At 35.5% G+C, this 26,017-nt stretch overlaps 1 protein-coding gene across 4 annotated transcripts in view; it reads right to left on the minus strand.

Annotated features, from left to right (window-relative positions):
• Positions 1 to 1,689: 1,689 nt before the first annotated feature.
• LOC135100507 (rho GDP-dissociation inhibitor 1-like) overlaps positions 1,690 to 26,017 on the minus strand; it is a 33,071-nt gene continuing 8,743 nt past the window's right edge. For all 4 annotated transcript variants that reach the window (XM_064003479.1, XM_064003481.1, XM_064003482.1 and 1 more), the window contains exons 2-5: positions 21,416 to 21,610; positions 16,471 to 16,595; positions 11,767 to 11,866; positions 1,690 to 9,262 (exon numbers count right to left, since the gene is read on the minus strand). In XM_064003479.1, coding sequence (XP_063859549.1) covers positions 9,066 to 9,262; positions 11,767 to 11,866; positions 16,471 to 16,595; positions 21,416 to 21,599 — 606 coding nt within the window. In that variant the 5' untranslated portion in view covers positions 21,600 to 21,610 and the 3' untranslated portion in view covers positions 1,690 to 9,065. The remainder of the gene's footprint in view (positions 9,263 to 11,766; positions 11,867 to 16,470; positions 16,596 to 21,415; positions 21,611 to 26,017) is intronic.

Here is a 26,017-nt window from a genome sequence, read left to right on the forward strand (position 1 = left end):
AATAACTTTTTTCTATCTTGTTTAGATAAAAATTACTGGAAAATTATGATTTGGGGCCAAGGACAAGACAAAATTGAAATTTTGTTACATAGTGTTAGCAATAAATCACACCATGAATCACCAGACACCGCAAGAACCCAATGATACCAAAGAAGATCAAGTCTGTTACAGCTGCTCCAGCCTCAACTCCCAGGGATGAGACACCACAGTGCCCATCAGTCTCCATGTTGTAATTCTTGTTCTGTTCAGTACTCAGGGCAGATTCATATCTCACCACATCACTGTCCTGATAACTGTGCCACATTTTCACAATGTTAACATTAGAAAGAAAAAGAGGAATAATTATAACATGCTTCCATCCCACTATTTATATAGTAGAATCTCGGTTCACGAACTTAATCCATTCTGGGCCTTAGTTTGTAAACCAAATTGTTCGTCAACCAAAGCAATTTTTTTCTATTGAAATTAATGTAAATACAAGACATATATATATATATAGAATGAAATTTAAGTACGTATCCTTAAATAGAGACAAATAACACTAAATTAAATAAAATGGAACTAATTATTTATCTTTGTTGTTTATAGTTGCTGGCATAGGTGGATGATGAGGGAGAAGATGAGGAAGCTACTAAATTTTGGGTAAAAGGCTGCTGCCTGCCTCCTCCCCTCTCTGCTCCACACACACACACACACACACACACATATACTCTCTGTTAACTTATCTGAGAGAGAGAGAGAGAGAGAGAGAGAGAGAGAGAATTCCAATTATCCTCTCTTCAGTGACACTCAACTGTCCCCCTCTTCTGCACTGAACATTCCTGGTCTGTCCTTTACTTTTAATCTAAACTGGAAACATTGCATCATGATGTGTGTGTGTGTGTGTGTGAGTGAATTAGATGGGTATTGATGAGCATACTGCATATGTGCATAAAACCAGTAGTGGACACCCTTATATAATGATCTAGAAAGGTTGTACTGTCTCTTCCCTCAGAGGTTACAAAAATACTTTCAGCAATTATGTAAACTAGTTTCTGTTGCTTAGATCCTTGAGTGACTTTTATGCCACATTAGTCTCACCAGTTCAGTATTATGCTTGTATTGAGACTTGGACTTAAGTATAACATGGAGCGTTATACTTGATTGCTGCTTATTGATATCCTTCCCTGGAGATAGAGGTCTCTCACTTCCTCTTTGTTTACTTGCACTAAGGTTACTTTACTTCCTTCTGTAAATCATTTTACTTTTCCTCATTTATTATTTTTTTTCATACACCATTGAATTCCATTTCAGTATTTGCACATCTTTTTAAAATCTTCTTGCTTGCAAAGAAGTTTATACTGCAAGTAATATATGCATGTTATTTTAATTTCTCAAGTATGACAAATCTTTGCTTTAGTTTCTCTTTTAGTGCTATCCACAATGTGAACAATTGAAATAACATTATTATATATACTTGTCTCAAACTCCCATCTCAAGTTTAAATAAATTTCTTGCACTTTTAACACATAAACATCCTCAAAAAATATTAATACCATTTAATAACTTTCTACATACTCCATTTATATATTCAAAACATGTCAAATTGTTTGCCATTCTATCCAGTCTTATACTCTTTGTAAATTCATAATTAAGTAATTTTGCAAGGAAATGTAAAAATTTCAGTGGGATGTCCAGAAAGTAGCAAGCAAAAATTATAAATGTTTATTGCCCTCTTTGACTTTTGTTTACAAGCAAATTTGGTAATCACTATGGTTTTCCTTTGCTTGTGTCTTCAATGTCTGGCAACTCCTGCCCACTAGAACCATTACACAATTTTTCACATGATGATGTTGAAACTGTTGGTGAAAAATACCTTCTTCCATAACTCTTTCACACTATTTATTTTAAGGTACTCAAGATGCACTAACTGGCTCACTCTGCACACCTCAGTATGTGTACTTCCAGGGCCAGTGTTATTGTTCTTTACAATAAACCCAATCATTAACAAAGAAAAACTGAATAACACATTGGTATCTGGTTCTTTCTACTTTGAATCATATCTGGTTCTCCCTACTTTGAATCATGTAGTTTCCCTATTCTCATAATAAGACTGATAAAACATACTAAATGTACGCATGCTGTGGGTTTGGAAAAAGGTCCATCGTCAGGGCTGTGGAGAAGTCACCTGGAAAATTTTATGTATCACAATGAATATAATATGTTTATAATATTTGTAATTGACAGGAAGGTTCTTGACAATGCTGACTTAACAGTACTGTTGGTTATCTTATTGCTTATAAACTTATAGGAATTAGTATAAAACGAAGTAGAAAAAAACTGCTGCATCCTTTCCTATCCAAGAGATCCATTCACAAAGATTACAAAAGTCTACTTTGAGCACTCATAGTTGTATAAAAGTTGAAAAGCGAGTAAGAAAGTTAATATAGACAAACAAAAGATATAAATTTTTCAAAACATCCCTACACACACACACATATTCAATCACCTAATAATTCATTCAAATTTATCAGTAAGATTCAGATGCTTAACAGGATATATTACAACAAGTAAAATTTCCAAAATCTATTTTCAAAGAATAACTTGTAAGACTTTATGGCACAATAAATCTAGAGAAAATACTTGCTTGTCGAAAGACCTTCGTTATACATAGCTGTGCCTAATACCAACACCTTACCCTCATAATATTAGATAATAGCTCATTGAACAAAGGAATGCAAACTGCAATACATACAAGTTTTTGTCGTTTACCAATGCCACTTCTGACTGTCCTTATATTTTGAATATGTATGTCTTAGCTTAAGCCTAACATCACTATCAAATCAAACATCAAACATTATACAAGATAATTAATGCAACAAGGCCATGCATGTATGTGTATGTGTAGTTCTGACACACAAGAAAAGAGCTATGCTCATATATTCTATTTCTAGACCTAATAATAGGCATTTAAATTCTTAAGAATTTCATGAATATGTCACTTTCTAAGTTGTTCCAGATTGCTTTCCTTCTTTATGACTTTTCTTTCACTCTTGCCTGCATGTGGTCATTTTCATCTTCAATCCATGAACTCCTTCTAAGTCCCATACAAACAGAACTATCAAATTTCTCAGTATCACTCCCCTTTCCTCTTCCCTTTATAGCTGGGAATTATTATTTTAACACTTTTTTTTTCCCTCAGATGACAATTTTCTCAGGCTTGAGACCATCTAGGGTGCTGCTGCTGCTGCTGCGTGTGTGTGTGTGTGTGTGTGTGTGTGTGTGTGTGTGTGTGTGTGTGTGTGTGTGTGTGTGTGTGTGTGTGTGTGTGTGTACATGTATACACAAGTGTGTTTCTAAACACAGCTGAAAACAATGGCACTATCTTGAAAAATTTTACTTTTATTCTTAAACAATGTAAAGTTAAATCTTAATTAAGCAAATGGTATTGGGAAGAATATTTTCGATACCTAAAAAAAATGGATGATTCAGTTTTGCTACTACTTAGATTACCTTAACTGCACACTATAATGAAATGTATCAGGATCAAGTTCATTCCATCTATGGCCACCAAATAACACTGACAAAGTGAAGCATGAAATACACATTATCTTTATTAAAGAACAGTCCTGTGGTAATGCTACAATGAGAGTGTAATTCACCCAGTGTCTTCAGGATAACATGCTTGACTAATAATTACCACTTACATCACAGCTTGTGTTAAAGACCCTCTAAAGTCCATGGATAAGCAGCTCAGTGGTGTAAGGGTTAGCACACTTAGTTCACAGCTAAGGCCTGATTTTGAATCTCAGATGAGATGGAAATAATATTAATTCAATGAGGTCTTCACATATTTTAGAGATTCTACAGAACTTGTATAATTTTACACTAAGATGATGTAACTATTATAATGAGTTTTTTTTTTTTTTTCTATTAACTAATTAGCAATCTCCCTTGGATCACGTTGATACTTCCCTTGTAAAAGTCACGTTGAAAGACTGTACTTGTAATGCTTCTATCAGATTTTTTTTTTTTTTTTGGGGGGGAAGAAGATTTAACTTTTTAATATTGAAGATGTTTTTTCATAATTAACTAATGCTCTTCCTTTGGTTCACAAACCACATGGCAATTTTATGGGGATCTATTAATAAATATAGTAATCATTCCTTGATATTTTTTTCTAGTAACTAGTATTTTGAGTGTTAGTAAATTTCATGGCAAAAATAAATTATCCTACATAGTAATCCTAGCCTGGAGACAGAATGCCATTATAAAATCAACAAAATGTAATGCATGAAGTCTGAAATAGAAAAAAGTTGCACAAGGAAGAGAACACAAGCACCAGACATTAGAGGAGTCAGAGAATTAAGGCACATTGTACAGCTGATGGGCTCACTTGCAGCAAAACTCAAGATTCAAGAAAAAACAATTGTCAACCAGTTTTTTTTTTTTTTTTACAAAAACTTTAGCTTATTGTCACTTTCAAAAAACTGGTTTAAAAAACTTTTAGAATTTTCGAACTAAATTATGTAAATCTCACTTTTAAATAATTCAATCTAATAATCAAATATATATAACTAAATAATCATAATAATTCTGAAAGGCAGGTTTCATATTTGCATGGATCAACCTTTATCACCTATTGGCTGCTTGCAAAGCTGATTGTGAAAAATAATATTACAACTCTCCAAGCATTAAAAAAAAATAATAATAAATAAATAAATAAATCAAATGTAGTGAAAGCCTGAAACACAACTAGCTGATGAAAGTCAACTTTTATGGCAAAGACCCCTTAAAGGCAATGAAACATTTTGCATAACTGCAACATATTTGGTTGACAAATACACCAATAGCATAATTCATTGCACACTTCACCTGCAACAAATTAATGTATTTTATACAGGACCTGAGGAAAGTGTCACAACAAACACGAGCCCTGGCAGAATGTATAAGATCACATTCACTACTAAACCAGTAATACTTTCAGTTCAGAGCCTGCAAAATCTAGACAGTGAATTTAAAATATACTTTGCTGATAGTAATAATTTTTATGCTTTTTAGTACTTCTGGATGAATGTCATTCACTGCTTTCCAGACATATACACATCCAGCCTACAGTGTAATGCTCCTTCCATACACTAATAGCTAATGTGTGTCATCCAAGTTAACTAAGACCATGTCTATTAGTTTTCACTGAAAAAAAAAGTATAATGTACTTTGAGTTAAATAATTTCAGTAAATTTGATATCTTGATAGATTGTTAATTCCAGAAATTCTAACACTAATACCAGCAAGGAGATTAGTAAAAATAAACTCTAACATTAATACCAGCAAGGAGACCAGTAAAAATATGTTTGCCTACTGACTCCTGGAGACAATGCCAGATTTTATCTTTTGAGCTCCTCTAATATACCCCAGGGTCTTGTTATATGTAGTTTCAGAATCTGTAAATACATGTGTACATGATTAATCTAAATGTGAACATTCTGTATATGTAAAAAAAAAAATAATAATAATAAAAAATTGCTTTTATGTGAGGTGTAGAAAGCAATGAGAGATGCAGCACAAAATATACAATTGATAAGCTAGGAGCACAGAAGTGAGCAAACTATATCCAGTATAGTAATTTTTAAATGGTTTTGACATCTTGAGTTTAGTGAGTGTTGGATTATTGTAATTAGTCATATATATATGCTTAACATGTTAATTTTGTCTTATAAGCATTCTGTGCCTAGTACAAGGCTGGTCCCTGGATTAATCCTTTCATTGTGCACATATCAGACATGCTGACACCCCTGTGCACACAATGGTAGTCTTTCACCTCTATTTCAAAAACTATGCACTGTAGTGAAAAATTCACATACATTATTAGAGAAAGAAAGTCCAAAGCTACAAAACTGGTTTATGTACATGTCTAGGGCTTGGTTTACTCTTCACTGAGATACTATTAGTCAGACTTGAATCTCCTGTCCTTTCATGTTCCAACAATATTAGTCTTTATTTTGCACTGGTTCATGTTATTGAGAACAGGGATCATTCCTGTGATAACCCCCAAGACAAGAACCAATGAAAATAGACTGTAGAATAATGTTGGAATATATAAAGGGGCTGGATATTGAAGTCTTAACTAAATAATTACAGTGATGATTCAGCCCATACAGCAGTGTTGTAGTGACAACATTGCAATAAAGGTGTTAAGTACAAGAGAACTACTTGAGCTTTGGGAAAAGTTTGAAATTATCAAAAGAGCATAAAGTAGTGAAAGAACATTTGTTAAAAGTCAGCTTTACAACCATGGCAAGTCCACCATCTGTAACATTGCTTAACACATCAACATCCACTGTGCTGTTATTTTCCCTGTCATTTGGGTTAGTGTAATAAGATATTGCTATCATCTAATACTGCTCTAGTGTACTGTCATGAAAAACTACAATTAATGAAGTTACAGAAAGTACCTCCCAAGATTAATGTAAAGATGGAGTCATGTGTGTGAATTATAGTACAGTTTTTTTTGCACAATCTAAGCCTCACATATAACAAGATTCTGGTGTATAGATTTAATTGTAAAAACTTCATTTGGGAACTACCATTTGCTATTAGAAAGGAACTTTGTTAAAATATTTCAAGAATTTTCATATCTTAACAGTCAAATATATAATACACATGTAATTAATATTTGCATACCTTCATAACCACTAAGCCACTTGGCATTACAAATTATTGTCCCAAACACCAACTTTCATGAATCCTATACTTCCTAAATTGTTATTTTCTTTGTAATCTTTGGTAGAAATTTATTCTACACAAACAGCAGTTTTTAGGAGAGTACTCTTTCACATGTGATTCAGAGTGCAGTTTCTATAACATACTTGATTCAAGAATTTTTTGAGGATTGGTGTATCCCTCCATATTTGTGGTGATCCTAAGAGAGCTACAGTACATAAGACACAAGCCTTACAAAATATCTCTATTCCAATTTATAAAGATTAGCCTATAAACAGATAAAACTAAAGATATTAAAACTGTTTAATCAGTTCATTAATGCTCGAAAGTTATAACAAAGTCAACAGTGTACTGTAAGAAATGTTTTACTTGAAGAGCACTGTAGAATTGAGGCAAGTGCAACTGAGACTACAGAATAATTTACTTTACTGTTTTGTTTTACCTTACAGATACAGTTTACTGCAATTTTGTCATTTTAGGCAATGGCCACAAAAGCTGCATCATTGGTTATTGAATGTTTTTATCACACAGTTGTATGGTTTTGACATCTTGAGTTTAGTGAGTGTAGGATTATGGTGAGATCAGTTTCAAGGGTTACAAACTTGTTAATTTTTGAGAAATAAAATAATTTTTTTTTTTTTATTACAAACCTAGCAAAGAGCAGCTATTTTTAAAAAGCTAAGTAAATTATCACATAAGTATTTTGTTCACATATAAGACATACAAAAGCTTTTACAAACCCATACAGAAATGCATATGTACAAGATACAATCTAAAACGTGAATGTTTCTTATCATCTTCTACAGTTTGGTATCTAAAGTATGCAAAAAATGATAAACTCGTGGATTTATTATATTGCTATTGTCCAAAACACTGCAAGTATAAATGTTACATTTTTTGTAGTTCAATAAAAATACAGGTAGTCCTAACAGAAGTATAAAGACAAACACTCACCATGCCCAACTCATGTGAGCACTAATTAACAACTGGCACTCTTACTCACATTAATGAAAAATATAATCTTTTCCTATAGAGAGGTTTCACAATATTTATTTCTCTTATCAACTTCTCATACTTGTTACAGAATGAAATATCATGAAACTTATGGTGCTTTGTCTCAGTTACATTAATATTTATGAAATTTTGTAATATCCTTTTACAACATATTCTACAGTACACTTACCTTGTTTGTAACAGTCAATGTATATAGAGGGCACAGTGTGCTCATTGCTGTCAAATTCATTTGAATTTCATTAACTGCTATTGCTGAACTTGATGAGTTAGTTTATGATGTATATGCATATAGCTATAGTTAAGAGAGTTGTAGGCATTTTCTCCCAGGGATTTCCAAAATCATGAGGCATATCAAATGTTAAGAAAATAATTAGAAGCTACATATTCTCTTTCTCTTTGTCATATAAAACAATTTCTATCACAAAAACTGTTAAAATAACATTTAATTGTCATTTTGTGGCATGTAATAATAATAGAAACCAATCTTAAAATTATCAATAAGATTAACAGTAGTCTTGTCCTTTGTTTAACATCAGAGGTGAAATCAATTATAGACAAGCAACAGACTAGCCATTTTAGTAAGTGAATAAACACACTGTTTCCTTTATATACAAAGTGGTAACAATGCTTCAATGCAATGCAGTCAATATGAGTGACAAGGATAATTTATACATCTATCATAATGTAATGCCTCTTCTTTTTTTATGAATTGATGAAAAATAAAAATAAAGTAACATATACTGTTTGAGCATTACAATATAGGAAGCATTCTCCATGGTAGTCGCAAGGAGAAGCTAAAGTTTGTTTGTGCATTTTGGGCAGGGGTGGTTTAGTTTACTAACTCTCAATAACTAATGGAAGCAAAAAGATGGTTAGGGGGAAGAGCCAAATATTACTAACATACAATATACTACACATTAAATTATTCACTATTAGATTACCCACTAATCAAATGAGTTTATAATGAAATGCTGATCGACATTACCATCCAGCCCCATGCAAAACATAAGTAGCAAATTAAGATAAGCCCCCTATTGTCTGAATTTCTGAGCACACATCTTCATAAGAATTCCAGTAATACAGCCAGATAAATGCATCACCATAAGGCTAGGCACTGACTATATGTAGCAGCTCACGTTGGGAAGTACTGATAAGCACCGTGTCAAAAATATGAGCTGACAGTATAAATGATCCCACCGTTCTACACTGACATACTTTTAATTTGTACGTCTAATAAATCAACATTTCATAAAAACTTGTTGGTTCCCTGACTATGCACAACTTCTTTACAGAAAGTATGCCTGGCTGTGTTCTCACAAGCCCACCACAACATGCCATTCATATTCACCTCAATTCCAGTCTTTCTTGATGTTGAAAGACCATTCCCATTTAAGATGTTCATTGTTGTCATCATCCGTGAAGAGAGACTTTACAGTGTAATGGCCCCGGGCAATGAGGCCTGAAGGTGCATCTTCTATTGGAGTGGTGTAAGACTGCACCTCTTCCTTAGGGGCATACGAACCCACCATATGGGTCATCTTGTCCACTGTAAAAAGTTAACAACATATTTTAGTATATTTGTAGCTACACACCAGAATGACGACCCCATTAAAGGATGGTAGCTGAGCCAACTTGTTTCACAAGACTTCCCTCATATATTTCCCTGTATACCCTTTAGGAAAGAAAAGTCAATTTCTTCATTTAAGGTACAGCAATATCAGTGTCACATGGCACAATACATCACTATACAATGATGAAGATGAGAAAAATAAAATGAAGGAAAGAATGTAACAATGAAATTACATTTAAATGATACGCCATAGTTACTCACAACAGATGTATAGTATAGTAACAATTACCAAATTTTATACCTAATACCTAGGAAAGGCTGAGCCAAGACAAAGAATACAGGCACACACGTGTATGCTCACAAACGTGCTAATAAATGTTCCCTAAAACTGAATAAAAACCACATTTATGAGATAGTTCAGTTACATACACACCCGCATCTCTCAGGGCTCAGCACCAGAAATGGTTTATCCTTGCTACATCATAACAAATCCAGTAAATTCAGGTGCAACCAATCTCCTGCAAAGGACCTCAAGGCCCCACTCATGCATTCACAACCATTTTCCATTCAGCCCAATCATGCAGGACTGCTCCTTGCTCTAAACATCAGTGTTTTACCTAATACTCTCAACATCCTACCTATTCATACCATTTATGGTATGCCTTACATGAGCAAACACTTCAAATACATGTTCTTACCACTTCCTCATTTCTCAGTACCCATGTATGTTACTCCACACACACATCACTCAGACAACTCATCTCCATTGCATTCGTTCCCTTCTGTCCTGACTGCATGTTCTTTCCATACAATACTGTCACTACTATTATATCTTCAAACAACTTTGTTTTTTTTTCATTAATTCCAGGCAGTCTACAACTAAATACTTTCTTCATTCAAGCTTCATTTATCCAAAATTTCATCTCTAAATCTATTCCTCCTTCAACACTAGCATGCAAACCTTGATAAATGAAACAAGCTACTTCCTCAAGCTGTAACACTGATGTATAAAGTTCAGAGGCCTGGGCTTGAAAAACAGAGCACAATAATTATGAATGTGTACTATAAAAATTTGTTATCTGCGAAGCACATGGAGTGACAAAATGGGGTGCTAAGAGCAATGAAAGTTTCTTGAAGCTATGGTGTGAGTATCTTTGCAAGTTATATAAACTGTGGAGGGGTGGAGTGGATATAAAAAAAAATAAAAAAGTCCACATATATAAAGTGTGGAGGGGTGGAATAGACAAAAAGGAATCCACTAAGATGATATTACCATACTGGGAGAATAAAGTAAAGAACTTGTGAAGAAAACATGTGAATGGTGATGAAGGTGCTAATAGAGAGGAAGACCATATAGAAGATGACAGAAAGGAGTACATAATGTGAAAGAGATGTTGGTAGAGGCCAAGTTTCTGTGCAAGTTAAAAAGGAATGTTTGGATAGAAAGAGGAGACATCATCTTGGGGGTGTCACATTCTTGGAGTGAGGCATTAGAGAAATAGATAGATAGATAGACACTTATTATAATTCTAAACGATTGGAATGCTCCAAATTTGGTGCTCCAAATTTAGTGACATCTTAATTTATTACCATTTAGGTACCTACTCAAAATATTTTATAATAAAAAAACTACAGTGCAGAGAAAAAAGCAACGATCTGCCTAAAAGTCAACTACTAGTTTGTCAGAATCCTGTCTACCACAGCCTGTCACATCCTTCTGACTATTATGCTTAATGCATGTTTCCTATTATTTGTATTTCATTTATTCATTGATTTATTCATTTACTTCTTTTCTTTTGGTGCTGTCTCAAGTTTATATTTATTGTTTTTTTTTTTTTTTTTTTTTTTTACATACAATTGGCATTATGGGAAAGATCCCTAGTAATAACTGCCACGAATTTCATAACACAAAAAAAATTTATTTCTGAAAAATAATTGAAAAACATACTAACAGTGCAAAAGAATAATTAATCTCAAGCTACATGGAGAAAAAAAAAAAAAAAAAAAAAAAAAAAAAAAAAAAAAAAAAAAACAGGATGGGGAGAAAAAGTCATATTTAAGGTTCTTCACAAGCAATAACAACTTTTGAAAAGTCAGTTTGTGATTCATCTCAAAAATACCAAAGATGTTACTGACACTGTCCAGTATTCAGGTGTTTCACTGTAGTAAAGTTATTAAACAAATGAAACTATAATCCATGGAACGTTACATGCATGCTGAAACACTTCATCTTTGTAAATTTGTTAGTTTACTTTTTGTACCTTTGTCATATGCCCTCATAAATGGCCCTCCAACCTGTAAAGAAATGTACAGAGCTTATTGAGACTCACAATGAGTGTAAATGTGTGGCAACTCAACTAGTGTTGGAGAAGAATACGCTCTCAAGGTACCATCTCAGTTCATCTGAAAATTACTCTTCTCATTGGCACATTAATTAATCCTTATAAATGGAAGTCATACAAAATACAGAGAACACCTACCTAGCAGTCCCTTCCTGAAGGTGCGCTGAATGTACTTCATTCCAGTGACTATCTCCCTCTGGACATGGAAGTCAATACGAATCTTGTAGCTAATGCCCTCCTGGAAGAAACACCAACTTCAGTATTTGTGTTGTGTAGACACAACATCAAAGCATCACAACTTTTCCTACACCACTCAAAGAACCTTAAAGTTTTCTCATATCAATATGCATAAAAGTATGAATCTCTTGTATCAGACTAAATAATTCTACAGGTGTGCAAATAAAGTATGTCTTCATATTTCCATCATGCTGTTAGGTTAACAACAAAGCTGAAAGAGAGAAAATTTTACCACAAAAAGACTATAAATGAATACATAAAGGCAAATTATTTAAAGGCTTAAAAAAAGACAAGGTAACTCAAAGAACATGTCTATTATCAATTGAAAAATAAGTGCGAGAAGTACCTTGCAGTACAAGTTCACCATTGTACAAGTAATTTGTTGTACAAGCCAAGGATTGTCTGAATTTTCGTCAAAGTACAAGTGGAAATCCACTATACGAGCGAGTTTCATACAAGCAACTGCTAGTTGGTGCTGAGCTCTCACACAGTCTCCCATCAAGCACAGTCTTTGCTCACATAGTTCACAAGTTTATCTTATTGAAACAGCATTCCCACTGTGTTTTTCCTGTGTTTGTGTTAGTTTTGTGCATTTTTTGCAATTACTTTGTAATAATTAGTTGTGTTAGCCATGGTTCCTAAAAAGGTTAGTGCAAAGGACAGAGCTGAGAAGAAAAAAACAGATTATGAGAGAACTGAAGATGAAAATCATTAATAAACATGAGAAAGGAGTGCCTGTAGTGGACTTTTTAGCTGCACAACCCATCAAGAAGCTGCTACCATGTCTGCTCTTGGCTCTGCAGGTAGAGGGAGAGACTCACAAGCCAGGTGGGGATGTATCCCCTACAGTAGTATCATGTTTGACCAAAGTGGTCCTCCCTGGAATACTAATGAAAACAGTGATACTTTCCTAAGTCTTGAACTTCCTACCTACTTCTACATTTCCTCCTACTTATGACTTGAACTCTTTCAAGAGGAAGATTTCAAAACACTTACCCTTTATTATTTTTTTATATTTGGAATCTCTATGAGAACAGTGATCAAGTGGACCTTTTTTTATGCAAAATTTTTTGTTGCCCTTGGCCAGCAGCCCTCTTCCATAAAAAAAATAAAATAAATAATAATATATAAATAAATAAATAAATAAATAAATAAATAAATAAATAAATAAATAAATAATATAAATAAATAAATAAATTAATTAATTAATTAATTAACATATAATATAAATAAATAAATAAATAAATAAATAAATAAATAAATAAAATAAAAAAAATAAAAAAAAAATAAAAAACTGAATAACTCACTCTGGGATCCTTGATCTAAGGGGTTCAACTTATCCTTAAACAAGTGAAAACTATTTTCTCTTTTGCATTCTCTTTTATTATGTTTTATAATTGTTATCTTTGATAAAGCACTTTTTTTGGTTTTAAAACCCATAAAAACTTTTTTTTTATTTATTTATTTTTTTTTAGGGATTGAAATGAATCAATTAAATTTCAAATAATTTCAATGAGGAAGATTTATTTGTAAGATGAGTGAATCACAATAAGAACTTGGTCAAAGAACAAATCATACTCATACTGCAAGGCATCACTGTAAGTGCAGAAGAAATCTAGGTGTTTTGGTCACGTGAAAGACCTAACTAACAGGAAAGGAAAAAGGCTAACATGAATTAGCCAAATAGGCACGATAAATTTTATAGTTTTAAGGGAATTATAATAAGTCGAGTGTGAAAGAACTAGTGGAGTGCTGGTATAATGAGGTCATAAGAAACTCCACATAAAAAAAAAAATCTGACTCATGACTGACTGATTCAACAACACCAAGACAAGAGTTTTGTTGCAGGCTCAGGGCTATTATAGCTGCTGCTTTCTGTACTTCATTATACCCTCCATTTTATTGACAGAACATACTACTGCTGCATATTCCAATCTTGGAAAGATCATTAACACTTAATTTTTCATATCTCTACATTCAAATAGGTGAATGCTGTTCTTGTATTTCTCAGTAAGTTATATACCTCTCCTGTACCTCTGCTTGTATGATCTGGTGAGTTGTTTGTTGATATGAATCCCAAGTCTTTCTCTTCAATGGTTCTATTTACCCATTTCGTAGTTACTTTGTCTCATCTCACTCTTTCCAAATTCTATTACATTGCATTTCTTTTAATTGAACTACTTCATTTCCCATATTAGCCTTCATTAAAAAAATCTTGGAGAGTTGGTCATTCAAACTCATTAATTCAAATTCTTTGAAAACAGCCAGTGTTTTGAAAGTGGATCTTTGAAAGTATAAACAAGTGGCCTGTTGAGTTGTGTTAGTTCTGCAAAAGTTAAGAACATATATTTTTTTTCCATTTAATAATTTCTTAAGTTTTCCATACATACAGTGTACTGCTTAGTGTTATCTTTTTGGATCTCTTGAGAGCATTTTCTTTTAATCTAGAAGAGAGGGAGTATGTTAATTCTGTGCATTCTTATGCACAATGTTGCACATCATGCCTCATCAACATCTTTTGTTTTAGCTTTGATTTGTAAGCTTAAAGATGGCAATCATCATGGATGAATGCCTCTGTGTTTGGTATGAAGAATAAAGTCAAGATTAACTGTACTGCCTGTCATTTCACTTGCCACACTGGTCTGTGTTCAACAGTAGTTATTTCTTGTTTTGCAAATATGAAAACTTCCACATTAGTATATGTCATCATTTTTTATTGAACTTGATAACATTTTTTATTCATCCTTCCTTCATATAAACTACTTCCTCAGCCACTAATCTAGTACCCAACACTAGAATTTTCTTTTCTCATCTCATTTATTTATTCCCTTTGCCTCTTTGAGTACCTCTCACATTTTCCCTATCCTCTTCATTGGCATCCCTTCTCATCTACATTCTATAATTTTTTTTCATCTTTGGCAAGCCTTCATGTTTTATTCATAACCTCATTCGCCTCTACTTGCAACTTAAGTTTAGCCTTAAGTGCCCTTGTTCTTCCTTCATATTTTCTGTTTAAAACATCCTTTAAAAGTGTGAAGGCCACACATTACAGTGGAAAGTAGTGTGTTTTATGAAGCTGTGAGCTATTCTAATATGCTGTGCCACACTGCACAGAGATTGTGATAAATATTATATTGACCACATAGCACACATGGTTGGAAATCCATGTGCTTGGGGCTTCAGAATTAATGGAAAAAATGTGACCATATTTTGCTGACTGTAATATTTTTTCTTAATATCCTATGAAAAATTACATACAGGCATGGAACCCATATATGCTTATAAGCAGACTCCATGCCTCACATCAATGAGCCAGTGAGCCTGGATGAGATACTAAGGAAGGAAGGGGACAACATAACACAAATAAAAGAAATTATGATAAAAGATCTATCTATATACCAGGCTAGCAGTCCCACACAGAGTGGCCCAGGTAAGGCATCATACACTCACACACACATCACTCACACTTAGCTACATCAGCTCTCGGTGGAGAGGGATAGTCTTGTGGACTACTGCATTAAACCCTAGGAGCTTAGGTACAATACAGCTAGCCACATATCCATAGCAAGGCTCAACAGCATACACCAGTTTACCTCTGCCCCTTCATAATGAAACTGTTCCCAATTCCCACACCTACTCCAATCCTGAGACTACAGTAGATGAAGAGTACTTTCTACAGAATGTCCCGCACCCTAACTGGATCCATACACCAATGGCCCTGCAAAGTGCACTGTGCCCCAGGGGTATAAACATTTTCTCCCTAGCAGGGAACTGAATCCTGGTTTCATGTGTGACAGGCAGGGAAGCTAACCTAATAATAATGAAAATAATAATATTACTTTGAATAATAATCCTATGGAGCTGAAAGAGTTAGGCCTAACTAAATGCTGCAAGCATCACCATCATTGTTGCTCTGAGAACAAAAATCGATGCACTGGTAGCATGTCTTACCCTCTCACTCCTCTTGTACTGCAGCAATAAGTAATCATGAAAGCCAGTTAAATTTCCAGGATTAACAGACCTCAGTGGAGCAATGGAAGAATCACCTCAAGACACTACAGAACTTACAATGAGCTTTGTCTACAAATACAGATAAACTGTAGTGTCTTGCTGCTATTGCTTCTGTCACAATGACTACTCACTCAGGCTGCAAAATATGTCCCAAGGGTTAATAATAGGACTGAGCAGGCCAACAGAAGCATCAACTCAGATGTAACAAAACTTTCCAGGGTGATTTGTTTACAAATGTGTCATGGTGACTGACTGCTCTCACCACCTTTGTGATAAATACCATTTGGACTGTAAATTCATCTTGAGCAGCCCACATCCTTTGGACCTCTCATACTTTTATAACATGGTTACAATTTGCATCCTTGTGGATCTTTTTTTTTTTTTTCTCATACTATGAATGATATTCTATAGAAAGACATTTCCACTTATCTGCCCCCTCTAGTTTCTTCAAATATTTTTTGCATAGTGCATTAGTGAATCTAAATATATATTATCAACCTCTTTATCTCAATTATCTTAATTCAGTGGTTTCATTTTATCCTGCCAGGACTTCCAAACAAGTTTTATATTTCCATGCTAAAATTGAACACTTACCTTGATAGTGAAGGCCTCATCTTTAAGTGCATCCAGGTCTCCAGTGAGATCCAGCTCTTTTTCTGGTTGACCCTCTGCTAGTAGCACCAATTTACGCACTAAAACCCGCTTGGGATTATTAGGGTCTGTGGAATAAAGGTGGATGTGTCACAAAGCAGCAGAACTTTTTAGTAGGCTTACTGCTGGCCAAGAACCATGACAGCAACTGACACCTTCAAGATAGAAAGGCTGAGCTACCAAGTGTCCATCCCTGATAACTCCACTATCAATTTGTTGTAGATAAGCTATGCAGCATTGATTTTACAAAAAGTACATAAACTTTGAGTCACTGTGAGGTAATAATAAATGCAGAATATATTGGAGTCCTATTACGGATACTCATTGATTGCTCTTCTTCCATTCTTTTACAGGACCAAACCATCATAAAACACACTGCTCTGCTAGATCTGCAAACGCTTTAAACACCACCTATTTATTTTTCACTTGATTCATACAAGGGTAAGCCCAAACAAGTTCTCAGAAAAATTATTAATCTTTATCATATATAAGATTAGACACAATACTCGTACATGTTTAAAAAGTATCTCAGCCTTGGTGGTAACAGATATGATTTTTCAATTCCTCTGTCATGGAGGGTTCAAGGTGTTGTCTAAGAAAATAAATTTTTTTTGACTCAATGGGAAGAAATATCTTTAAAGTGAGAGCAAGCATCAAATTTCTCACAGAGCTGGAATGGAAACTAGGAAAACAACATCAGAATACTGCAATGGGATAGGTGGATCTATGCTTCACCTAAAAGTTTTGACAAATAGACATTTTTTCTTTTTTATAAGATAGAGACAAGACCAGATACAACTCAAGGGAAAGACAACCACTGTGACATATGCTGGAAGTAAACTTTTTAATTACAATTAATGCTAGAGAAGATAACATGCCAAATAGCTCAGCATTTATCATCTTAACTGTAAATTTAGGTTTGAGTAAGCTCACAACCCACTAGATCAGCTCTGTCAAAGAACTAAATCTTTCTTTTTTTTTCTTTTAACTAAGATTAATGTAAATGAAGAAGCATTTTTGGAAGCTGTGATTGAGAGGAGATTTGCATCTTTCAGTGTGATTCAGGAATCAAAGTTCAATCTAAACCACAGCTAGTGAAAGGATCAAATGGATAAAAAAAAGTTCTAAGTGGGAAAGTTCAGTTCAAAAAGTTATGGCTATGGTGTTCTGGAACTAAGAAGAAATTCTCAATGAATTTATGAGAGGAAAGACACTGGAAACTAGGGCAAAGGGATTTAAAAAAAAAAATACAGAATGTACTGACTAAACAAAAGATGTGAAAAACTACTGCAGAATCAGTGATGTTACAGTTAATTCATTGAGCTAAATCTCTTCTGTGAGAATTTCACTGAAAAACAACCTCCTTACAGCTCTGATCTCGCTTCTTCAGATTTCTCTTTTCCTAATACTAATAGAGCATTCAGAAGAAATTAGGCAAGAGCCTATGGAAAATAGAAGATAAGGTTTTGACATGGTGTAAAAGACTGAATTGTAAATTAAAATGCAATTCAAAATATTCTGGAGCTTTCTGACTTCTCTACACATGTTCCTTAGATACCATATCCCCATACATTCAACCTCCTTTATCCTGAAACATGCTTCATGTTTCAACCCCATACCATGTACAGTACCCTCTCGAGTTTCACACTTGCTTTCTTCCAAAGGCATAGAACTGAAATCAAGGATCACGAAACTTGGGATATTGAAAACACTGGAAAGAAACTTATTCATTTTGGCTGCATGACCCAGAACTGTGTGTGTGTGTGTTTTGTCCTCACATCCAGTGTGAAGCAGCCCTGCAGTAATGCACCCCCATGGTATCTAAAACTGTTTGTGTGTGTGTGTGTGTGTGTGTGTGTGTTGTCATCCTATGTAAAGCAGCAAAGCGCCATCACATTTGAGTGTTTTTTTTTGTGAATTTACGGAGTTATAATTTAAAAAGCCTAAGCTACACTCTTATGGTCCAGCCTGTGTGTGTGTGTGTGTGTGTGTGTGTGTGTATTTTGTCCTCACATCTGGTGTGGCACAGCACTGCAGCCATGCAATGCCATCACATCTAAAACTGTGTGTGTGTGTGTTTTGTCCTCATATCTGGTGTGATGCAGCACTGCAGCAAAGCAGAACCACTGCATCTGTCCTACTAAGTGAGACACCTCTCATTTCTTTTTCTTTCTTTCTTTTTTTTTTTTTTTTTGCAATATGGAAGCACCATTGCTGGCCTTCCTCTCCCTTTGTCTTGCATGCAATCCTGTGACTAATATTGTGGGTACCATAAAGAATCTGCAAGTTCAGGTAAGTGAACTGTACATGAAAGTACATATGTACATATAGAACACATAGCAGGTATAAATTTATTTTCACTATTTGTGATGCCAATATTAGGATTGCATGACCAATACAGAAGTGTGAAACTCAGGGATAATATGTGCGTCAGGATGGTAAGAATTTATGACTCAGAGTGAGACTCAAAGATTGCAAAACTTGGCCACTGTAAAATTTAGGGAGTACTATAATTAGTACCATTACTCTCTCATACAGCCTTTATCTATGCATTCTTTTCTTCATTTATTATAAAACCTAAATTTTGTGTCTATTTCTCTATCTATAATGATAAAATCTCACCATCAATACAGGTAGAGTTATCCTGGTTTGCTATTACATAAAGCTAGCACTTGCATCCTAAACATTCAATACAAGATAAGATAAGCACATTTGATTTTAGTCTCATGTGTGGTGTCTAGTCATGTGGTGTTCAACATTAATATGACATCAGTAATGTTCTTGTAACACAGGTGCTGTCTTCAAGGTATCAATACAGACTGGGCTACAGTTAACATTTACACAACACTAGCAGATGCAAATAGCCTGTATATATATTTATGAATTAAGATAAAAGTTTAATCTTTTTTTCTTTTTCAGATCTTCTGTATTTGCTCTTTGGATGCTCATCAGTAATAACACATAAGCACTATTTTCTCATCTTGGCTGCATTTTCAGTTTAAGGCAGTGGTTCTCAACTGGGGGGAGCACCCCTCCTGGGGAGCCATGGACACTCTCCTAGTGAGGTGTGAGCACAGGCAAGGAGGGGAAAAATAAATAAATAAATAAAAAATAAATAAATAAATAAAAATAAATAAATAAAGTAATAATAATAATAAAATAATAACAATAATAATAATAGTGTGGGCTAATACAAAAAACAGTCTAGCCAAGGGCTATCTATCTTTCATCTATTTATCTATGGTGGCATAGCTGGGGAGGGGGTTGAATGGGTAGTGCAGGGAGGAGGGGGGGGACCCTAACTGCAGTGAACTAGCTTTGGGGGGACCCAGCTTGCAAAAGGTTGAGAATCCCTGGTTTAAGGTATCAATACATTTCAAGATATCAATACAGATCGGACTACTCCAAAGTGGTGGCACCCAGACTGCATCAAATTTGTAGTAAAACAATCCTGCTATAGCTTCCAACTAATTTATCATCATTAACATATCATAAAAGTATAGCCCTTCCAACATAAAGTTAGCTTTAAGATCTCCACCATGACTATATTCATAACATCATCATATTCTCACTATATGCAAAAATAGAGTTATGCAGATAATTCCCAACTTATAAACTGGTTCCATTCAGAGAAGCTGTTGGTAAGTCTGTCATTTGTGCTACAGTATACAGTACATATTGCTACCTGCATTTTAGCTATGGATGGCTCTAGATTTAGACAGCAATATAAACAATATTTTTCTGTGGTTCTTAATGTGCTTTAAACAACCTTCACTTATATGAAAGTTTATAATAGTAACAAAAATAAGATACATAATTTTAATTTGATAAGGTGACATGGCTACTGTACATGGACTGGCTTTCTGTAGCAAGACAAAATATATGTAACTAACTTCAAGTGCAGGAGCCAGTGAGTGATGGTGGAGTATCAGAAATAGGAGATGGTGTATTGACAACAGGAGACCTTTGTTTGTATGTACCATAAGTTTGTAACTTGAATATTCTTAAGAAGGGTACAACCTACATTATGGTCTTTGGTATAAACATCACACTTCATTTGTTAAGAATAACAATTATTTGCTCTTTGAGGTGTCAATTTTTCAAAGGAATAAAAAATACTTCCATACAATTTTGTATCACAAAATTTGAATATATAATACTGTTGTGTTAAAATCCTGGGCTTCCACTTTAGATGAGTTCTTGTTTTATTGAAATCATGGCATAAATGGCCGAGGAGACAGACTGATACTTTAGGTATTTCAGCATGTCTTTGTGCTTCAGTAAAGAAGACAAGAGACAAAAGACAAGAGGTATTAATAAGAAGCAAGACATAATTCTCTCTTTTGAGCCTCACTACTTACTACCAATACTTGCACTTTTCAACTGGGAACACAGGGAGTCCCAGGGAGCCCAAGTTATCAGTTATGTTCTAAAAAAATTAATTGATATATAAGTATTAAAAAAAAAAAAAAAAAAAAAAAAAAAAAAAAAAAAAAACTGCAAATATCACAATGCAGGACATAAAATACAGAGTAGGTAATACATTTCAAGCCATACTACAGATAATATGTAACACTTCATGGTGTTATCAGATGGGGTAGCTAGGTTTAGAATTTCATTACCAAAAAGTAATACTTTCATCCCAAAACCAGCTGCTTCTCTAAAGGATGATGGCACACATGTGGATTTTCATCATCTACAAGCATCTGCTACCTAACCCTTGTGAATGTTAAGGTATGACTATAAAATACATATGCATTTTTTAAGCTATTCCCTTACCTCCAAACTTAGTAAGAGATACAATTAAACTTGGTTCACGACTGACCTTCCCAACCAAAGTTACTGATAGATGCACACTCCATTACTATCTTTCAACCAACAAACTTACCAACAACAACTGCTCCAGCAGCAGAACTCCCCAGCAACGTTTCCTTGTACTTGCGGAGACTTTCATCTTCTTTGTCTGTCTCAATCATTTCCTGAAGGGATTTCTCTGGTGGAGGTTTGTAGGTGGTAGATTCCTCCTCCTCTTCTACCACTGGATCAATCTGAACATTTTCCTCTTCAGCCATCTTATCTCTTCCTGAAAAATAAATAGGCAACATTATCTTTAGCAATGGAAGCATTGGTATGTTATGGTATGTTTCTAAAGCCAATATTTCAGTGGCACCTCCTTGCTGATATTTTCTGCAGTGGATGCAAAAGTAATCTACACATCAAAACATGAAAAAATAAATAAATAAAAGCAAATGCAAATTCATCTTACATAAATTGCCATCTTGGTCATTGTACATAAGGCAACCATCCAGTCTATTAGACATGTCAAGAAAGCATTCAGATCTTCAGTGCTCACAATGTGAGCGCACTTACTACTCACTACTGAAGAACATAATTTCTACTCTTTTACTTGACTTTGTAACTTGACAATACTACTAATGGCCATTACCATTGCATGATGAAAGCTTGCAAATGAAGGAATAGCTTTTTCCTTAACTTTCTGGAAAAAGGAGTGTTTATGATGCATATAGCCATTAGAGTTACATGCAAGGCCACTTATGAATCCACTAAGCTGGCATCCCCTCCTAATATCATTCCCAGATAGGAAGTTCAGAATGGCACAAAGAATGCCCTCTCTTTATCAGAGAAACAAGAAGTCTTTTCTTTGTGCCACTCCCAACTTTTAGTCCAGGAATAACACCAGGAAAGCCACTAGTTCTACTGTAAGAAGACTTGCTCTCAGAGACAAAAATGTTTATTTTCACATGGAGAACATCGTATAAATATTCCACTGAAAAACGTTTGGAACATCTTAAACAAACACATGGTAATTTTAACCTTCACCTACTTTAAACTGGTGAAGATATTACAAAAGTATTTATTACCATAATGTGGTGAACAGAAATTTTAACTAATCGTCATAGCAGGAAATACAAGTTTTCTTGTTCATTTGTTTTAGACAGCCATGAATCCACCTCATTCTTTGTCAGAATGTATAACTAAAACAATGTTACAAATGCCTTCAGATTGCCCTCCAGAACAGCATAAGGATTGTGGTAAGGGCAGTTGAGGGGTGATCTGTGGGTACCATTCCTTACAAAGATGAATCTGCAAGAAAGAAGTGACTTGGGGAGGTGTTGTGGAAGTATTTTTTTGTAGGTCTGGAGACATGGCTAGTATTTTCCAAGTGTGGTACAGTTTATTGGAATGGTCATCATCTGTAGGAGTGTGATTTGTGGGGAAAAAACTGGCCTGGAACAGCAAGGGCTTCCAAAACATCATTTCAACAGGAAAAATGAGTAGCCCCTCTTTGGGTGACGTACGCATTCAGAGGAGGACCCAGAGGAGTTGGGCCTCCCAATCTGGCCAAGGACAGTGTGCCACAAGTGCAGCTTTTAGGGTGCGATGGGTGTGTTTGGCCATACCATTGGCTGATTGGTTGTAGGCAATGATGGATGTTTGTCACCCTTAGTTCTGGTAGAGCCATCCATAGCTGGGATATGAAGGCAGACCCTCAATCAGAGGCAATGTATTTTGTAATATCAAAATGGCTGATCCACCAATGCAGGAGAGCTTCTGCATAGTCTTGGATGCTGGCCTGCTTCATGGTGACAGCATCAGGCCAGCATGTGGAGCAATCTGTAGCAGTGAAGATATACTGAGTGCCACCTGATGGTGGAAGGGAGTCATCATGTCAGCATGGGGATGCCAAAAACAATGCGTAGTGATGGTATTAGTTGACTAAACCAACAACTTCTCACAGTCCTTTTATTTTAGTAGGGCAAGGGAATTTTGAAATGGCATATACCTTGCTTGGGAAGAAGACACCATCCAGTGATAACTTGTGCCTGAGGAACTCCACAGATGAGGCACCAAAGAGACACTTGTCCTGGCACACTTCTAGTCTGTTATCCTGGAGTTGTTGCAAAATGACCCAGAAATGCTTTAAACAATCCTCGGTGTTCTTGGAGAAAATCAGGATGTTATCTACTAAGTAGGCGCAGAGGGGGAAGTCACTGAGGATGCTGTTCATTAACAGTTGGAAAATAGTTCCTGAATTCTGGAAACTAAAGATGGAGTAATTAAAGACATATGTCCCAAATGGTGTAATGAAAGCCATCTTGGGAATATGTTCCGAGAGTAGTACTGGAACTTGAAAGTAACCTTTGAGATCAAGCTTGAAAAAAATCTTGGCCCCATACAAGTTGGAGGTGAGGTCCATTATGTTGGGAATGAGGCACCTGTAGTCACCTCAGCGCCACCACATTCCATCGGCTTTTTTTGACGAGGTGAAGAGATTGCCATGAATTTCATGCTTTCTGAGAAATAGCCATCTGCTCCATGCCAGCATAAATTTACTTTGCTGCCTGAAACTTCTCTGGAGATAGATGTCTAAACTTGGAGTGTACTGGAGGACCTGTCATCATGATGTAGTGAAGATGCCATGATTTGCTAGCTGGCCACTACTCTGATACATCCCTGGCTGGAAAACTCTTGAGAACTTTTGGTGGAGGGTATTGTAGGGGGTGACTGTTGTCACAGAGAAGATCCATGGGGACCGTAGATGAAAGCCGAGGGGTGTTGAATGGAAGGTAGTCATATCCAGCAGTCTGCGGTTGGCAATATCGATGAGTGATCCATAGAGACCCAGGAAATCTGCTCCCAGGAGAGGTGTCTTCCAAGAGAAGCTGTTAGGCTGCTTGAAATGTGATGGTTCAGTACCATAGATTGGGATGTTGCTCTCACTGGCAGTGATGAGTTTTGATGTTTGTTGCTTCAAAGGGCAGTTCCTGTCCTCTGGTGTTGTACCTGTATCTATTAGGAACTTGTGGCAAGAGAAGTTGGTGATGTATCCTGAACCTGGTGAACTGTGTCTGTGGATGTTCCTGAGGTTGGGTTCTTGGCAGGCCACCATCATGGTTATTGGGGGCCTTGTTACATGTTTTTTGGCCACTGGCATCCAGGGATGCATTTTCAAGTTCTTGTTCCAAATGTTTAGTGGTAGTAGCACAGTTATGTCTCATACTCAAGACAAGCTTCTTGTTGAGGGACAGGCTCCTTGGGTGACACTGAGGACTGAAAGAAGTTCATGTGGACACAGTAAACAAGACAAGTGACGCATTCAGTTACTTATCATGCTTGAATTGGTTGGCTCAACACTACCTGTTTTTCTTGGCCCAGCAATTGACCTCATTCCCATGCCAAGAAACCAACACACAGTTGGCTTCAAATCCTTGACAGAGGGCATCATCTTGGTGTCTGCTGCTGATGATTCTGATGACATTTTGCTAGAATTTGCCAACTCTGAACTGGCCTTAAACAAGACTGATAATGTAGATGTAGTAATGTCTGGGGGGGTTCCACTCATACTGCTCTTCTAGACAGGGTGGAATCAAAAGCTTTTCATTTCATCAACTCCTCTTCTCTAACTGACTGTCTTCAGCCTCTTTCTCACCACCGCAATGCTGCATATCTAGCTGTCTTCTACCGCTATTTTCATGCTAACTGCTCTTCTGATCTTGCTAACTGCATGCCTCCCCTCCTTCCATGGCCTCACTGCACAAGACTTTCTTCTTTCTCTCACCCCTATTCTGTCCACCTCTCTAACGCAAGAGTTAACCAGTATTCTCGATCATTCATCCCTTTCTCTGGTAAACTCTGGAACTCCCTGCCTGCTTCTGTATTTCCACCTTCCTATGACTTGAATTCCTTCAAGAGGGAGGTTTCAAGACACTTATTTATCAATTTTTGACCACTGCTTTGACCCTTTTATGGGACTGGCATTTCAGTGGGCATTTTTTTTTTATTAGATTTTTGTTGCCCTTGGCCAGTGTCCTTCCTACATAAAAAAAATAAAAAAGATAATTTTATTTTTCCCAATTTGTATTTATCTATTTATTTTTATTTTTTTCTTTAGCTTACACTGCTTGAATTGGCAATAGTGCACCTGCATCATACAAAAGTAAGCAAGTGGCTGCCAGACTGGGTCAGCAAAGAAGCTCTATAATGTGACATGGACAATCAACTTACTTAATTTTAATTTTTTTTTTTTTTTATGGTGGTTATTTGTTAACTTTGTATTCTATGGTAACATTATAAGCACAGCTATGGACTACAGAAGATCATACAGGTAAGTTTACAGTCAGTACTGGACAAGATAAGATCAAGACTTGCACATGCAAAAGAAAATGGAAAAAGAACAAAATTATTAAGAAAAGAAAAGGAACAGTAGTGATGGAGCTTGAAGAACTTAAATCAAGATGGTCGGAGTTTACTGCAGACTTATTTGATGACAACAGACTTTGAGTTAAGGAGTGTGAGCTGACTGTCAACAGTGAGGGTCTGAATATTTTAACCCTTAAACAGTGGCAATCCCCTATAGAAGCACAGGTGTGATTTTCACTCATGGCAGTGACCATCACTAAAGGCAAGGTTTTTCTTGCACCTCAATTCAAAGTTTGGCATCCCATTTTCACTTGATAGGCTCTGGAGA

The sequence above is a fragment of the Scylla paramamosain genome, chromosome 5 (genome assembly GCF_035594125.1).
Source record: "Scylla paramamosain isolate STU-SP2022 chromosome 5, ASM3559412v1, whole genome shotgun sequence".
Classification (NCBI taxonomy): Eukaryota; Metazoa; Arthropoda; class Malacostraca; order Decapoda; family Portunidae; genus Scylla; species Scylla paramamosain.